Source organism: Mercenaria mercenaria, chromosome 8 (assembly GCF_021730395.1).
Source record: "Mercenaria mercenaria strain notata chromosome 8, MADL_Memer_1, whole genome shotgun sequence".
In the NCBI taxonomy this organism is placed as follows: Eukaryota; Metazoa; Mollusca; class Bivalvia; order Venerida; family Veneridae; genus Mercenaria; species Mercenaria mercenaria.
Window position 1 is genome coordinate 42,527,451 of NC_069368.1, and position 18,713 is coordinate 42,546,163.

General features: G+C 34.0%; 3 protein-coding genes across 5 annotated transcripts; 2 read left to right on the forward strand and 1 right to left on the reverse strand.

Annotated features, from left to right (window-relative positions):
- Positions 1 to 861: 861 nt before the first annotated feature.
- Positions 862 to 4,079, forward strand: LOC123566508 (serine protease inhibitor Cvsi-2-like). Of its 2 annotated transcripts, XM_045360672.2 has the most exons (4): positions 862 to 1,183; positions 1,627 to 1,722; positions 2,844 to 2,954; positions 3,859 to 4,079. In XM_045360672.2, the coding sequence occupies exons 2-4, from the start codon at positions 1,680 to 1,682 to the stop codon at positions 3,975 to 3,977; spliced, it is 273 nt and encodes a 90-aa protein (XP_045216607.2). In that variant the 5' UTR covers positions 862 to 1,183; positions 1,627 to 1,679; the 3' UTR covers positions 3,978 to 4,079. The 2 variants fall into 2 exon arrangements, with proteins under 2 accessions (XP_045216607.2, XP_053405757.1); XM_053549782.1 differs by lacking the exon at positions 862 to 1,183 and having other exon boundaries at positions 1,222 to 1,722; positions 3,859 to 4,078.
- Positions 4,080 to 5,531: 1,452 nt separating this feature from the next.
- On the reverse strand, positions 5,532 to 9,310 carry LOC123566507 (uncharacterized). 2 transcript variants are annotated; one of them, XM_045360670.2, is made up of 3 exons: positions 9,131 to 9,310; positions 7,098 to 7,530; positions 5,532 to 6,599 (listed from the first exon to the last, which is right to left on the reverse strand). In XM_045360670.2, the coding sequence occupies exons 2-3, from the start codon at positions 7,305 to 7,307 to the stop codon at positions 6,480 to 6,482; spliced, it is 330 nt and encodes a 109-aa protein (XP_045216605.2). In that variant the 5' UTR covers positions 7,308 to 7,530; positions 9,131 to 9,310; the 3' UTR covers positions 5,532 to 6,479. The 2 variants fall into 2 exon arrangements, with proteins under 2 accessions (XP_045216605.2, XP_045216606.2); XM_045360671.2 differs by lacking the exon at positions 9,131 to 9,310 and adding an exon at positions 9,013 to 9,097.
- Positions 9,311 to 11,134: 1,824 nt separating this feature from the next.
- Positions 11,135 to 17,548, forward strand: LOC123565772 (tetraspanin-33-like). The gene is made up of 4 exons (XM_045359561.2): positions 11,135 to 11,535; positions 12,932 to 13,132; positions 15,110 to 15,277; positions 17,303 to 17,548. The coding sequence occupies exons 1-4, from the start codon at positions 11,455 to 11,457 to the stop codon at positions 17,546 to 17,548; spliced, it is 696 nt and encodes a 231-aa protein (XP_045215496.2). The 5' UTR covers positions 11,135 to 11,454.
- Positions 17,549 to 18,713: the final 1,165 nt, after the last annotated feature.

Consider the following 18,713-nt stretch of genomic DNA (forward strand, 5'->3'; position numbering starts at 1 on the left):
TCCATGTACCGTAAGTCAAAAACATTTGTACTAAGTACGGTACGTATCCAATTATCAAACAGAAAATTAAACGGTAAATACATTTTTTAGTTGTTTTTACACCACTCACGCACACGCTTCCTGCCGACTTTAAACAAACTTGCCGCAATGTGTTTACCCTTTTCTTTGGTAGTCTTAAGAACTGTCAATTTAAAAGCAGGCACAGCAGCGTGTCAAACCATTGACATTGTGTATTGCGCTATTAGCTACCCGCATGTACTAAGGAAAATGTTATCGGAGTACACAGCTGTTTGGGTCATGACGTAATGTGTAATGTCGCGAGCGTGTCAAAAAGCCATACATGGAATACACGAGGTACCGTATTTAAATGCATAAAAAGACACACTGCATTAAATTGGATGCCAAATAATTACGCTTTGGGGGGATTAAACACAGAAACACTTTACAGCTAGTTTGAACGATGTTTTTAAGTTTTGTAAAAATTTCATTTTTATGCCTCAAATGAACGCCCCCTCTTTGGAAAATGTAACGCCCCCAGGGGCGTTAATACGGGAAAATACGGTATGTAATTTGCGTTTGACAGCACTTTTCTGTTCATGTATTGCTATGTGAAATTTTAAAATAACAATGAAGCAAACATACAACCAAATTCCGATCTCTGCTACTAAAGAAGATTTCGACAGTGGATTCACGAAGTTTTGATAGAATGATGATCTTTATTATTTAGTGTCCGCTGATGAAATTTAGGTAGAATCGGTCAATCCTTTATCTGAAGGTGTTTGATTATTATTATAAGTTAAATAGATCTTGCGTTTAGTAATTTTAAATTTTAAATATTTTTAAAAGATCAGAATGCACGTAAACACAATACATTTTTCGTAATTGTTTTATTAAACATTTGTAACAGGATGCTAATAATAGATGAGGGGAGCGGTGGTCTAGTGGATAAGGTGTCGGCCGCTTAATCCAGGGGTCGTGGGTTCGAGCCCCTCTGGGGTTACGACCATGACTTCTCATATGACACCAGTACTGGTTTTTCCAGGAAGCAGACTCGACAGTGGTTACAATAAAGCTTTCATCACAATCGAGCTAAAACAAATTAGTATAAACTAATACCAGATCCCTTTAAAGAATATTTAAAACATGTATGCGCTAGAGGGAAACTTATGGTGAACTAAATCTTGTAAGTAAAAGATGAACACACCAACAATTTAAATTGTCATTTTGTTAATTTCACTTACCATTTCTTTAATTTCATCCTTGTCTATCGTCTTACCCATTCGTGAATAGGGCCTGCTTTTTACACTTAGTCTGTTAACTGTCTGCTCTTATCTTATATTCATTCATTTTCTGGTAACCTAATTCAAATTCCCGTCTACAGACAGCAATTTCATTGATCCATATCATAATATATACTAGAAAATATTTAGAATATTGTAATTTTTTATGTAAGCTTTACACAAGATTTTATATACATGTACCCCCAACACTGACCACATGCCATTAACATGTGCCTTAAAGCCTGAAGTATTATTTCTTTCTTAATATGGTAGTCTTGACGTGTCAATATAGTTGACATTCATGCAGGTATTATACAACAGCTACACGATATCTTTCCTTTATAAGAGTGACCATCTCTACCACTGACCAGTGTACAAGACTAACTAACCACTATCACAATGAAAGCCTTTCTATGCTGCGCTGTCTTTGTAGCCGTGCTTGGTGAGTACTTCAGCATTTATTACAATCTATTTGAATAAACTTATCTATATTTGTTACTTTGGATATTTATATAAAGAAACGTGTTCCATGTTATTTAAATAGTTGTTAGTTAACTTTTCTGGATATCTTGCGTTTGTTAAAATTCCCCGATTCGACTGTCCGCGGACTAAATTTTGAATTTTTTATTTATTTATTTATATGCTATTCAGTTTCTGTGTTAACATACATTTTTTTAATATGGCTTTGCCACCATCCTGATGTATTAAGATGCATTTAAAGACTGTTGTTTGAAGTTGATAAAGTCTATAAGAAAATTTAAACTCTATAGTATTTATTTCAATGATTTTCGAAATCGAACATTTCTCTTTATTTTGAAATTGCATATATAATAAGAAATACATCAAAATATTTATATTCAAACTCAATAAACTTCTCTTTGTAAGGCTATTATTGTACATGAATAAATCTAATAGAAGACAAACAACAGGTAAAATATGGTCTGTAGTATAACAGCTACAACTTTCTATCGCATTTGCATAATCATTTTATGCTTTAAGTTATACCTGAAATATTGAACTCATTTAAGACAATAGACAATATGCTGGCAAATATTTAAGTAAACACTTAGTAGATTTGAATATTAAACTTCATTGTCTCCTTAGTGATAAATAAGGTTTTTAGAAACAATAGCGTTGGGTTTTAACACATGAAGCAATACCAGTAGGTTTAGCGCATGTTGTAGAGGCAGCTATGTCTTTATGATTAATTTAGTAGAACGTATTCAATTTTGAGTGACAGTTGAATTTAGAAAAAAAGATGTGTATAAAAACGGAAAAGCGAGGACAGGTTCAGAAATGAAGTTGTGCCTTTTAAGTAAATTTTGAAACAATAAACAAGAAAGACAATCATGAAATGTTAAATATCGTGTCCCGTTTCGATAACACACAATAAGCCATACTGCCCATTTCTTTTTACATTTGAAACAAAGTCAGCTACTGAATTGCCTACGTGCTGGTCAGCTAAATCCAACTGCCTCCGTATTGTTTAATAAAATCCAATTACGTTTGATTACAATATCTTTGAAAAGTATTCGTTATTGACTAAGAATATTAATATTACAGCTTTTGCAAGCGCCGAGGAATGTAGATCCGTCAGTGACTGTGATCACGTAACATGTCCAGAAAGTAACTACCAGCTCGAATGCCACTACAGACAGTGTACTTGTACACAGGGTAAGCAAAATCATTACACAAGTTTGCTTTACTTTTTTAATCATAAATTGCATTACCTTTGTACTTGACTTTATCTTTTGATACATTATTTATACAATGATGTTTAAAAAGGAATTAAAACCGTCTTTAAATACGAATTAAAATTGTTTTGGATTCGTTTACTAAAACGCGCATCTAAATATATTATTCTATATTTCGTCTTTGAATTATTGTTCCTTTTCTTCTCTTGAGAAGGAACACTTGGAATTGGTAAGTCACACTTGACTGAGCAACTGACCTTGTAAACTGTTGTCATTACAAACTGGCCAGTCAAACTCCGTGACCTTAGAAATAACCTCTGGCGTTGAACTTATTCTTTCCTTATTGAGGCAACTGTCTGGCTGAACGTGCTCCGCGTAATACATATTACTATACCCGGGGATGGAAAAGTGGCATGTTAAAACATGCAGATATCTTATTTGTCACAAAGGTTAACATACGTCGTTACCTTCGAATGCATGATCCATATGTAAAAACAGACCCCATCGCGACCCTCTCGTAGTGCGCAACAAATTCATGCATCGAGCCCGGATGTCACACTCACGATATTTAGGACATATACTACTAAATTATAGCCATGAATTGCATTATCAATGATAACTAAGTCTGATGTGTACGAGGACGTATATTGTGTTAGCGCATCAAATCACTACATTAGGATGTTAAACAGAAAAAAGCGAATATATGTCAAGAAGGTAGTATGGTCTTTTCTTGGGGTTCCACTCACTGATGAGTAATATTTAAAACAGACATTGCAACCATAATTTTAAAAGATGATCATTATATATTTATATAGATGTGCCCTACAAGGAAATTTTGCTATGCTTTAACTTGTTAAAAAGCTTTGTTTACTCTGTCATTTCAGTTTCGTCATCATCCGGTTGCACGACAAAGGCTGACTGTAGCGGAGATGACTGTAGATTCGGATGGCACTGCGTAGATGCCAAATGTAGATGCGGATTCGGATTTGGAGGTGGAAAATAAAGTCATATCCAGCTATTGTTATTTATTGTTAACATCGTTATACTTTTCAAACAATAAAACATAAAGTGCATAAATTAGTGTCGTGTTCTATTTTCAAATATTTTGTCACAGAATAGTTGATGACCATTGATATGAGATTCTAGCACTGTAGTGCTTTCTGCATATCTGACGTGATGTATAGTCCAGTCTTTTGTCACTTAGAGCGACGAGTATTTAAAGTTGTATCATTATAGTAAAGTCGTTTCATTTCGAATTTAATTACGCCTTGTAAGAATGATGCATTCGTAGGCAGTTGTATTACTGAAGGGACACGGTTCAACAATTGTACGTTTTATTCGCAATTCATTGTACAAGAACAATTAACAATGGATATTCAATTATTTTTACTTCTTTGAACTCTTGGACTATACCATTGTATTTAAACACAAGTGTGCATCGCACTGCAGGACTTTCACAGTAAATGTGGATTCGGCTAGCACTGCATTGATTCCAAATGCAGTTGTGGGCGGCAAAATGTCTTGACCATTTATTGTTACTAGTTGTTACCATCTTTATTCTTTTCTAGTGATTACAATAGTGTTTTCACTTTTCAAATATCCTACCATAAAGTACTATTTGACCCCCATAAGTAAAATACAACTTGAAACTTTTTTAGCATTGCAGAGACACCAGGTTCACAGGCAAACTGTCTCATATTATACATGGTTTCATCTTTTGTTTTTCATTATTTGGACGATTTTTTGTCTTGACTTTGAGGAATTGGAGAAGATATAAAACCGTTCCATTCATAAAAGCCTCTATGTATAAAGGCTCATCTGAATGATACTTAATCTAGAATTAAATGCATCACGTTACTTTTATATTAAATACGCTCTACAGAGAAAGGGATGGTTCACACAACAAAAACGTCCCAACCATATTTGACAAATACTTCATTCTTGCAATTTGTTTTCGACATTTTGATATTCACTTATTATCATTCATTGAATCTGATCCAGTGTAGTCAACTTAGCCATTTAGCAATTTGTTTGTTCTGTTAGCATTGTAATGTTTTCAGCTAATATACGATATTCTGTTTCGACCTTGACAACAGAATCTCTATACATGCGAGTGAAATTCGGGCTTCAAAAGCGGTTCACATGCTTCCTTTACCGTAGAAAACATACCACCTTAAGACACTTATTTGTTATACATATTCATAAATATATCAATAAAAGTGTTTTTTTTTTTAATCAAATATTCCAAATGCATAAACGGGGCATGTTAGTATAGTCTGTACACAATTATTTGCAGTGTTTGGGTAAAAGGGTAAGATACATAATAGTTGCTGAGAATAGTCTGTACATAATTATTTGGAGTGTTTTGGTAAAAGGGTAAGATATATAATAGTTGCTGAGAATAGTCTGTACATAATTATTTGGAGTGTTTTGGTAAACGGGTAAGGCATACAATATCCCCACCTGGTGTGCATGGAACAAATTATTTATTTCAATAAAGTCTACAAGCCTCAGGTATGCTTCCTCAAGATTTTACACAAGAAGGAGTCAAACTATGAACAATCTTTGTCATTTTATAAAATGATACAAAATACATGTAACATTTGTCTTGACAACAAACAAAAGACTGTATATGATACTAAAAGTAAACTGTTGCAAAATAAAACATAAGTTTACCTAAAAGGCAATATACAAACAAAAATGATTTGAAAGGAAATGAAACGAACTTAGCATAATGTCAAAAAGCTTTGTTTTCCTAAAAAAGTGGATTAAAGTCCTGTATTTCAGTTGTTTGATCGAGATATTGCCCTGTGTCTGCTTTCTTAAAAAGTCTTAGAATGAGATAAAATTTGATTTGATTTTTTAAGTTTTCGCTACCTTTTAAAACATCTTTTAGAAATTCGTCTGTTTAAGGCAGGCGAATCGTATCTCGGTATAACATATTAACGTTTTGTCCTCATTTAGGGTAGGACATTCTGGAAACTTCACAAAAACATGTCAAACATATCTATTTTGTATCAGCACATTTTGACGTATACGTGGTTCAAGAATAATTGATTACATGGCACAATTTACCATCATATCTACTTAAGTCTTAACAGAAACCGCAGACAAACTGTTACGCGTTGAATGTTGATACGTCTTCTTGTGCAATTGCGTTTAGATTTAGAAAAAGTATTTACTCTTTAAAAACGTAGGGTTAATGTCTGAGTATCATTATTTCACGTACAAAGTTTGTTGTAAAATACAAGATAAAATGGTGTCAAACACCTGCCCAATATTGATTTTGTCTATCATTAAGCGCTTCCTTTCGAATCTTATAATTGTTTCATTACGTTTCATTTCAATGTCAATAATCTGGCTTCCTTTAAATTATGTAAAGATGATTTATTTTCAAGAGTTCTCACATCAGATAGCACAGTTTGCTAAAATAAAATGTATTGAAATGACATATGGAAGGCACACGGTAACTTTTTTGCTAAGACGTAACTGGTCTACAGGCTTATCAATTGTATCCTTTCCAAGCATACGAATTAACCACACCCATCTCTCTGTACGGGGACGTCATAAATCGTCTATCATGATCAGGGATTTTCTCCTTTTTCACCTTGGTTAATCGTTCAAGCTGAAAATATGACATAATAAAATTAAGACAAACGGAAAGAAAGATAACTACACTTCACAGAATTTAAGGTAGTTTTGAATATCGATATAGTACTTGCAAGTATCAATAAGTAAGAAATTTTGCAATATATTCTTTTTTGAAATATATTCTTTTTTGAAATATATAAAACATCTTTAATGGAAAATAATGACATTATGCATTAAAAAAACAAACGTTTATGATAAAGACTTACACGCTTAAAGCAGATTTACTCCTGTTTCATTTATCATCGCAAATTTTATTTGGTATTTTGTGCTGTATCGGCTATTTTGGAATAATTGTTTTCACTTTGGAGTCCACTTATAGTTGGACACTTTCCTGACCGCTCAGTAAAAGATAAACACATCAAACTTACCATTTCGTTAATTTCACTTAACATTTCGTTAATTTCACTTAGCATTTCTTAATTTCACTTAACATTTCGTTAATTTCACTTACCATTTCGTTAATTTTACTTACCATTTCGTTAATTTCATCCTTGTCCATCGTCTTACCCACTCGTGAATAGGGCCTGCTTTTACGTTCTGGAAGCTGGCTTAGCCTGTTTACTGTCTGATCTATCTCATATTCATTCATTTTTTGGTAGCCTAATCCAAACACCGGTTTTATAATAGTACCCCATGGTAATTTAGTTGACTTTGGATGTACGGAGGAATGCACAGCCGTCATGTTGTTGCACCAAAGGTAATGTTGTGTTAAAATGTATTTTGCACCTTATATGGACCAGCACTCGACAATAGTTCACCAAGTGAGTTATCAATGAATCTGAAAATGTGTATTTCACAAGTTGTTCACTGTTGACTTTGTACAAGAGTTAACGTCCTAAGTTGCCACAGAAGCTCACAAGTATGCAAGGTGTTTCACCTGTGTAAAAGATGTGGTCACGTGATATCTGAAATATAAGATTAAATACAGGAATGCTTGCTTGCATTGAAAATATCTAAACATCTCATTCTGCTGGCATGTCAAAAATGATTTCATTTGAAATTGTCTAATGAAGATCAGAAAATCCAAAGATATCTAACGGTCAATTTGTTCATGATACGTTATCTTAATTCTTTCACTTCACTATCTAAATGAATTTTTGCATTATTATGTTAGAGGACCATAATCTTGTTAAACTGGTTAAAGCCAAATTTGTTATCCTCTTTAAATTAAGTTATTATTTTAATCATTATTATCATTACTGTAATAGCTATTATTTCAAGTATTTCTGGCTGGCGAAAGGGATATTTTGCATTCTATAAAATCTGATTTTGCAAAAATACTTATCAATTTCCTAAACTAAATCTTTGTTACATTTTGACTAAAGAGTGTAACTGCATGTAACACAGGTATATGTAAGACCGTCTTATATGTCATAGACAAATGGTGTTATATATCGCTTGATTCTTATTTGTAAGTTTATATTTCTTTAATTGTAACATACACTGTCAATGGGATATAAATCAGGGCAATTACTCGTTACCGTTGACACCGTATAATAGATTGTAAATTGATATTGACGCTTTTATTATTTAAACATAAAAGATAGGACGATATGTACAGTAATAGTGCGATAAGTAACACGGCATTATATTTAAACGTATGTATATACAAATGTATAGTAAAATGTATAAGAAGATTCATTTGTTCCGCAATGTATTTCCAGTATTTAGAAGGCATACTAATTATTTTCTGAAAGTTTGGTTTTGATTAATTATTTCTTCAGAACATTGGTCTCAGTATACTTGCAATAAACCAAGAAAGAGTGTAAAGGCTTTATGTACTCGCATGAAATTATGTAAGATATACTATTCCATTCACAGTTCTAATTCAGAAGATTTAAATAATATTTGTGAATGAAGAACTAAGCTCGTACAGTTTAACGTTTATACTAATTTATTATTGGTCGACTCTAAAAACAATGTATGTAACTTTAATTAAGCATTTGACACTTCATTCCTGCATGAGGGTATGAGAGAAGTGAGGCCAGATTCTTTTTCCTGATTCTGGTGTCCAATAACAAGAAAAGTACTTTTACCAATATTTTATGCCTTTGGTGTGGAAAATAAATTGACACTTTGAATATATGTTAAATTTATGAAAATTAAAGGCTCTCTTTGCATTCAGACTATCTTGCTTAAACTAATCTATTTAAGCTTGACTGTGATAGAAGTCTGAACATTATTTGCACGATGCTCGAGTCCAATTCCTGCTACAAATGAACTGATGTGATATAAAAAGGCACAGTCGTAAACACAGCTGAGCTAGAACCAACTACCGCCGGGTTTCACGGCCAATATCTTGACCACCAGAGCACAGTTTACAGTTCAAACCATTTTCGCAGAGCTTCACATTTAACTTTCAATTTCCATAGCCCCTTTTTACACACATTTGTTACAATCCAATACGGTATTCCATATGATAAAAATCCTTTAAAAAATCTGAACTATCTCACACTGGTAAATTTAAACATGTAAAACACTTTTCTTATTTAACATCTAACTCACCAGGAATCAAATTACTGCTCATGTTAATCGCTTAGCGAGAAACTGATCTTGAATTGCAAAGTCGTCATTGAATAAAAAGAATTTCTTGATCAATATACCACTGATTGATTATTTAGTCTCTTATTGCCTTTGTAATCATATAAATTGGTTTACACTTTGTATTAACATTAAAGACTGTTGACAAGTGCAACATGATTAAACCTATTAATAAGGCCAACTGATAACAATAAAATCTATAGATCATTACAATATTCACATGGTGGTGTAGGCAGCCAGTCATTTTGACTGTTTTTAAAATGTTCCCAGATTGTATAAGCGCATATAAACACGATAAGACGTTCAAAATAAACACTTTTAAAGATTACAATCCGCAAAATAAATATTGATGTTTAAATAAAACAGAAAACTACAGATCATGTGTAGCGAAATATTGACGTTTCAATTGCTGATTCGTTTTGTTGTTAATTGGTCAACATTAACGGTAACTAAGATTTGTAATTCACGCCATAAACATAACACAAAAATAAGCGAGATCGAAGTTGTTCTCGTGTTTCATGTTATTAGTCGTTCATTAAAATATATAAATGTTGATTCTATTTGTAATTTTCATTGTTCCGAACGAATGTGAAAGATTGTTTTCAAGACATGTGAGCCGCACCATGAGAAAACCAACATAGTACGTTTGCGACCAGCATGGATCCAGACCAGCCGCTCAGGCTGGTCAGGATCCATGCTGTTCGCTGTCAAAGCCTATTTTCAACTCTTTGTGTGAAATAAACCGAATGATGTGCCCTAAACACCACACATTTCTTACTATTCGCCTCTCTTTAAACACACGGTGGGGGAACGTGCACCGGATATAGCCCAAAAATGAAAAGCAAATACGTACCAGCTTAGATTTTGACCTCTTATTTTTGAAATTATAATAGTTCATTCATATGAAATCGAAGGATAAAATTTAGCTGGATCATACGCGATAGTTGGACTGCCATTGAAACATATCTGTTCTGCAAAATAGTGGCCAAGTATATAGCTTAAATGCGAACAAGGGAATGCAACAATCTGTTTCAAAGAATAAGACTTTGTGTGTTTGGAGAAGTAGGACGGACGCGTTTTCTAGCATTATCTATACATGTATTCACCATTTGCCATACGTTTACAACACGTCTAATCCTGTAACAAGCAGGTATTTTTTACTCACCTAAATACCTTATAATAACTCAGTACATTATTTCAATAATAAGACTTTTATATTGTATAACTTTTGCAGAAATAACCAATTTTTAACATTTTCTATTTCTTGTTGAGAAGTTATCTGTTCTAGAAAATGACTGTCGTGTGCAATATAACGAAATATTACCGATAGACGCAGCTGTAGGTAGAATATTATTTCAGTTGATAATATTGATAATGAATAAGGGAGTGCATGCCCTCCAGGTAGCTGTCTTTTATTTGTAGTCATAAACACAAATGATCAGTTTTGTTCTATCTGTTCAGATATTTACAATACATTCCCTTAAAATATATAAAATATATACCTTCTAAATACAGCAAAAGATGCAAATCATCGAAGATTTTAGAGACTAAATTTTTATGAAGCTCTATACACCACCTTCGATCACATTACTTTTACCAGACATTGCTATGTTCTCTTTCTAACTTGATGCTACTTTTACCAACTTACAATATGGTGTTCGTTAGATTGGCCCTTTTCTCCATATAAAGATGAATAAAAGTTGCATTGAAAATTACAAGGGATGCGTTTTCGATAAGTAATTTGGTATTTCAATTTAATGGTACAGTTTTACAATATTTCCTATTTTAACTTTTAAACCCGAGACATCAGCTACAAATAAATCGAGCGTTAAAGATTTGAACAGCAGGGCGTGATGTTTTCCTGACATGGTTGGGCAGATATGTAATTGAAAAAGAAATACATTACGCATAATTCAAGTGCATTGATGTTAAACCTTTTTATACCTAAGTTTGGCGTTGTATTCAATGTTACACACTAGTTTTAACATTCAAATGAACAATTACTCATCGTTTGTAATGGACCACTGCTGTCCTTTTTATATCAACGAGCTAGTTTTTTGTGATGAATGAATGAAATCTAAAAGTGATGGTTCACTACTATTTAATGAATAGATGCGTTATACCTGACCAACAAACAAGAACTATTTATGTTCTAGTGTTACAAATAATAGGAAACGACAAGGATAAACTTTGTGTCACAAACGAAATTTCAAAAGCTGTTTACTGTGTTGCTTTTATAGAACTTTTCTTAAAGGCTAGATAAAATACCGAAAGAACTTGTTTGAAAGATGGGGTTTTGTCCGAGGGGAGACACTGTTGTGAGTCCTGTCATAAAATATATACTACTTGTTGGAACGTTTCTACATTGGGTAAGTCTGTAATAAATTATTACACTGTCATAATTAGTTTTATTCAGTTACCGAAATTAGCTTTATTGCAATAAGACTATTGCACTTATTCATCTTCTATATCTTTCTTAATTACAGGTGAAGAAAAACCACAATAATTTATGATTAGCGGGGAAGGTATTGTAATTGTATGTTTGAAGTAAATATATGAATATATAATTATAACAAGGGCTATTTCTAAATGAGTAATATGTACAGTTCTTAAGAAAATTCATTGAAGATGCATTTCAAAACTACTTTATGGCTACCTACGAGGGTTGTCCCAAAATAGCGTGACAAATTTTATCTAAATAATTTATCAACGTCCGAACTGAAATTTGCAGAAAGTGTACATAATTTATTTTCAAAGAATTTGATAAAGGGTTCATGCCGAAAAACGCTATTGTTAAAAAATACTTTTGTTATGATCAAAGTGGTATGACCGGCGCAGCCCAAAAATGTTCCGTTTTAATAGGCTGTCTTCCGTGATGTTTGTCTCAGTTTCCTAACAACCCGTTGCGCTAGGCGCTAAAAGTCCCGTACATATCAACGTCGTATATTTGAACGTCATATGTAGAAGTTTTGAAAATCTGACGTTGTTTATGCATGTGCAATGACATTTTCTCAGGTTAATATGTTTCTAGATCTACGCGAAAATGGCAACGTCAACAGACAAGACGGCGCACAGAACCGTCATAGAGTTTTGTGTCGCCTCGGAAAGACACTAGTTTAAAATTTACAAGAAGATGAAGAATGCAGACAAGCATAAAAAATGTCGAGAGCTTTAGTATACAAATGGAATCACAGATTTGCAGACTGGACGACTGATAATAAGTTGGTATACGGTTAGACTATGCATATTTCCCGCAGTTAAAAGAACATTTACGGGACCAGAGATTTGATGATCTGCATGATTTAATGTTAGAGGCACGTACAGAGGTTCAATCTTAGTTTGAGTAGAGACTGGTATCAACGTGTGTATATGGCATGGGTAAAGAGACACATACTTTGTATTGACCACGGCGGGGAGTACTTTGAAAAGGAATAAGTTTGTCGGCGTTTTTTACATTATTCTGAAGCCGGGACCTGCGCTAATCAGGGATATGTGATTGTGTTTGAAGTTCTATGTAAATCTCGTTTTTAGAGATACTGATATGAAAATATATGTATTTGCTCTTAAAATGTTATATTATGGTTTTTTTTCACATAGTCTGTACAGTTTCCAAAACACGCAATATGTCACGTTATTTTAGAACAACCCTTGTACCTTGATTCTTTTCCTTGTAGAGAATTACACTTATAAATGACGATTTAACTTGATGTACATTTAATTTGGAAATAACAGATGAGTTTTAGTTTTGATTCCTTTGTTGAACAGGTATGTGGTGGTGCCATGGTTGGTGTAGGTATATGGGCCTTTGTGGAGAAGAACAAGTTCTTTTATCAACCAATTAAGGATGTATATGACGTCATATTTGACCTGTCAATTATGCTTATAGTGGCTGGAGGCATAATGTTCATCATCACCATGTGTGGGTTTGTTGGGGCACTGCGAGAGAATACATGTCTGCTAAAATTTGTAAGCATTCCCATATTACTATGGCGACATAATCATATTACAATATTGAATAACAGTCACACTACATCGCTTAGGTCTAATTGTTTAGAAGAAACTTTTTTGCAGTTAGAAGTTATCTCAAAAGTGTTTGATTACAATAGATGAAACCTACATTGAAAATTCCTGCTTTTTGTCCCATGCATTTGAGTTACTTTTCCGAAATTCTTCTGTTGTAATGAAAGATACAGAGAACTCTTGGGAATAAAAAAAAATGATTTCATAAATGGTTTAAAACATCTGACATTTTTATAATTGAACGATTTTCGGTTCTTCAACAGTGCCTATCGCAACTCTTTGAGGTAATTAGAAGAATCATCAACTATCGTTTACAGATTTTATGTAGGAATCAAACATAAATATTTAGTTGTTGAAAAAACTTAATAACTGTGCATGCTATATCATACAATTACACGTGCACTTCTTTAACGTTTAAATAATAATGTATGACTACGCTCGCTCGTACAACAGCATTTAATGTATTTTTTTTTTTTGTTCAGTTGGTGTTATGTAAACCAATTCAGTTTGTGTTGACCTACGTTGTTACATATACCGCCTCGGTTGCCTAGTGGTAGAGCGTCCGCTTCGAGTGCGGGAGGTCGTGGATTCGATCCCCGGCCGCGTCATACCAAAGACGTAAAAAATGGTACTAGTAGCTTCTTCGCTTCGAGCTCAGCATTAAGAGGATAGTGCTAGGACTGGTCAGCCCGGTGTCAGTATAATGTGGCTGGGTGGGGTATCATGCCACGTGTCTACGGCGTGATATTCCAGTGAGGCAGCACTATAAAGTTGAGCACTGTGCTCACTGCTATAAGTAGACACTGTCGTTTATATGACTAAAAAAATTTGAAAAAGACATTAAACCCGAACACAAACACACGCACGCACACGCACACGCACGCAGGCACACACGCACACGCACGCACACGCACACGCACACGCACACGCACACGCACACACACACACACACACACACACACACGTTGTAACATAAATCCACAATATTTTCTGTGCAATTTGCCTCGCTTCATCATCAAATGATTCCATTTTTTGTATGTAAGTTAGATTGTTTTTCATTGCCAAATACATTACTTTTATTCAGTACTATCCAGTCGAAGACGTCCATCATAAAACTGCAGAGAACCAGAAAAATACCAAAATGTTGCTAGCGTCATATCTCGAGCGTTTTCTGTTTATTTTCAATTCCTTTTATGCATAGGTTTACTAAAGCAATTTAAAACATGACTTCATTAAGGTAAACAAAGCTCAAATGCCATTATCACTCGACAGACTATTCCACAAAACTTACAACTTAAATGAAATGGTGGAATATATCCGAATTCCTAATAGGTAACTAAGTTTATATTTGTACGAATAACCATCTTCCTTAGCACCTAATACATCTTTGTTTGTACATTTTATATATAGAAAGTATAAAAAACGATATTTATAATGGATCATTTATTTTATGTTTACCAGTGAATTATAGAGTTTTCTCAGTGAAATAAAAGTGATAATCCACAGTTTTGAAACAGTAGATTATCATTTTTATTTTCATTGTTTTTGCCGAACTTGTTCCGATCCTCCGTTACAATTGAAGTCAAATTGTATAACGGGCGTTATGAATACCGGGGACCATAATGACGATGACGTCGTTAAAATGACGTCATTTGTGTTATGCTTTCTGTTGATCTTTCCCGCGATTTTCGACATTTTCATAAATTACGCAACAAAAATAGAATTTTACACATGAAATAAAAGGAAAATTTGTTTGTTTCAGTGAAATATCATTTTTATTTCACTCGTGAGCACCAAAAAAAGTCATTTTCACTCGTGGCTACGCCACTCGTGAAAATATAAGTTTTTGATGCTCACTTGTGAAATAAAATTGATATTTCACTGAAACAAACAAATATCCTCTATATCTTTTATATATTTCAGTTTTACATATCATTGATGTTCATATTTCTACTGGAAGTTACTGCAAGTATATTAGCATTTGTATTCAAGGACAAGGTCGTTGACACGCTAAGCGGTGTACTCAAAGAAGTGTACATAGAGGGTTACCAAAACGACGAGGAGGCTGTCATGGACTTCTTTCAGGAAAATGTAAGAATTCTATTTCAAAGATATTGTCAGAATAATTTGTAACGTACCACATAAGCACAGATATTGCTTGCCTCCCTTTTCAAGGTGTCATTGCTATAATTATTGTTGATTTTCTGTAAATAATAGTATTTGGGTCATTTATGAACGATTTTGGTTAATTAAAGTGATAGCTGGATCCCAGCATCACACATTATGTCATATACTATAGTTAAAGGGAACCAGGTATTTGATAAAGCAAGTACTCGTTGTAAAATACCTTGTTTAAATTTGGACCAATCAGAACACGTTCTGTAAATAGCACCAATCAAAAGCTCACGTCTGCTAAAGTATAAATATGTAGATGGATGACAGAGAGATCATTCGGTATCCAGCGATAGAAGAAGACACATGGAGGATTCAACTAATAATTTATCCCAGTACCTTGATAAGGAGGTTATTGCAACTACCCTGTCAGGGCGGATAAATTATTAAAAAAGGAGAAAAAGTTTAAGTCCATAGACTAAAGAAGAGTTGCAGAATTTCAACAAGGTTTCGAGCTACAGGGCCAGCGCATAGAAGTTTTACCTGAAAGGTAGTTAAATGCTATAGACTATAGCATCGGAAAGCTGAGACAGAGACCCAGAGTTTGGTAATCTGCTGAGATAATAGGAGAGTTCCAGCTCATAGACGCCTGAGGTTAATCGTTATTGGCGAAGTACAGCCAAGGCATCGGCGATATACCTATATGGTAGTTGAATGCTACATGTGATAGCATGTAAGCGCTCAAGGCAATGATATAGAGTTTCAATTTCAATTAAGAGGACAGAGACCGAGCATCTTTGCGATAGGACTCGTATGTTGTTGATTCAAAGACATTGTCTGACGGGAACCAAGTTCAACAAAAAGACCAGTCAAGTATAGAGTCTCCAGCCTATAGGAGTTTGAGCAAATTGATATTAATTGATGATTTTTAGTTTGAAACATTTAGTAATGCCTGATCCCTGAAATTATCTAGCTCATAATTGAGATCATTTACAAATCATTGGTACACGAATCATTTAGGCAAGGTAGCCAGAGGAAAATTTATATATGAGATATTTGGTCTCACCAGCTATACGTAACAAAGGACATTCTATATCGTTTGTCAGCAAGTCTAAGACATAGTCACCTTAGTGACTGGACCCATTTCATTGTGCAAGATAGTAAAGGCGTAGGCACTTCACTGGGTCATATAACTCGTATCCCGACAGACATCACAGTATTAGCTCTGTGTCATATAATTCGTATCCCGACAGACGTCACAGTATTAGCTCTGTGACAGAGCGACATCGTCGCATGCGTACAATGATTCAGCCAGTATGTAACCAAGACTTGAATAAATATGCCACATGCAGCTTTTCGCTTGATGCACATACTAAAAGGTCAGCTCGGTGCAAGGTACCTGACTAGGTGGGATATTTTGTCATGTATTTACTTGTGATATTCAAGTGATAGTGATGTAGCACTATAAATTTGGTCACTGTGCTCACTGCTACAGGTAGACATTTAAAAGAAACAACACAAAAAACAGTCCACTCGTCTTTAACAAACAACTTATGGCACATAAAAGCATGCTAAACTTTGATATTATCAAGCTTTAGACGTTAAAGAAACATATAACTGTTTTGTAGAAACTTCATGTATGGTCTTTATGTTAAGAATTATCACTAACTACGAGGGGCTCGTAGCATCTAAATTGTTTCCTTGACAAAAGTGAATGTGGCAACAATTGCTTTCCAATTCTTTTCCAAATAAAGATTGAATTCAATGGTTAAACGAATTCGTACGTAAAGTCTTGCATATAACTCGTTTGATGTTTTTAACTTAATGGATCCATTAAACTTGTGTGACTCACTTGTCTATATGTTTAAACAGGTATACTTATCTTGATGTTACATCCCATTTAAAAGATATGTTAATCTTGATATGTATTGCTATAGAAACTACTGTTGCATACACTATTTCAGAATTATATCGATACGCTAGATTTTTTTTTGTTTTCATCAGTTTGATTGCTGCGGTGTGAAGAGCTATGAGGACTGGAATATAAATGAGTATTACAACTGTTCAGAGGTAAATCCAAGTCAACTAAAGTGCGCTGTACCTTATTCCTGCTGTAAAGATCCGGATGAACTATCGGTAAACTACTTTTACCAACTTATTATCGCAAATATTTTGATCAACAAAACTCTTCAGATGTTTAAATCATATTCACGAATAAACACCCTCAGCATAAAGTATATAGATTTTTAAACATGGTTTTAGAGGGATACAGAATCATACGTCTTGCAAGATATTCAAGGGCCATTGTTGAATCAGTATCATTGATTATGGACTCTCCGATATTATTGAATGTCAATCCCGGCATTAATTCTGGTTCAGCCTGGCTCATTTATTATTTTATAAGCATAAGTATATGAATATACATCATATCATAATTTCGTTTTGTTTCTGTAGAATTGTCTTTCATTTCCGTTTTGGATATACGCTATGCACAGTTATGTAAATCTAAACGCATAAAAATTAAATTGCAGCCCGGATTGAACAATATTCTATGCGGTGGGAATGCGTTATCATCAGTAAGTTTTTTCTGTTTTATTTTATTCAGATCAAGTCAGGTTAATTTAGAATATATGAAGTAGCAAATAAAACCTGTGTACTGATCCTTTGGAAGCATCATATATAAGAACGCAACCAAGCAACATAATAGCAGACTCAATTTGACAGAGGCTCTTTATAACAGGAAATGAAATGCGAAGCACCCCTCGCACCCCTAGCACCGGCTTAAGCGGAATTGTATTATAGTAAAATTATAGTAAAATAAATTTTCAGTCATCACGCTGCACTTATATACTGCCATTGTGATAGTTAATAAAATATGTGAATAGATCCTTTGAAGCACAGAACGCAACAAAGCAACATAATAGCAGAGGCTATGGTTCTTCAAACTATTTCACTTAACAATATTTAGAAATATTTTTTAACAGTTGTTAACTGAAGTAGACGTGAAGAAAATAATGGGATAGCTTTGCCGGTTTATTTTATCTATAAACAATTGGCCATCAATGCGGTTTTTGTTTGTTTTGTTTTGTTTTGTTTTAGAATTACACAGACTTTAAAGTATGGACATCAGGCTGCGTGGATAGAGTAATGTACATCGCAGAAAAGAATCTACCAATTATAGGAGCTGTAGCTATTGCTATTGCTATCCCGCAGATAATAGGAATCATTCTTGGACATATCTTTGTTGGTCAGATTGAACATCAGTGGGACAGATATAAATCTCACATGAGCAGGAGAAGATACCGGGATGACTGGGATGAAAGAGACCGACGTAGATATTAAAAAGTTTAATATAACTTGTTTGATACAATGAGCTTTACCTGTACCTGAGTTGGTAAATGATACACATGTTGTC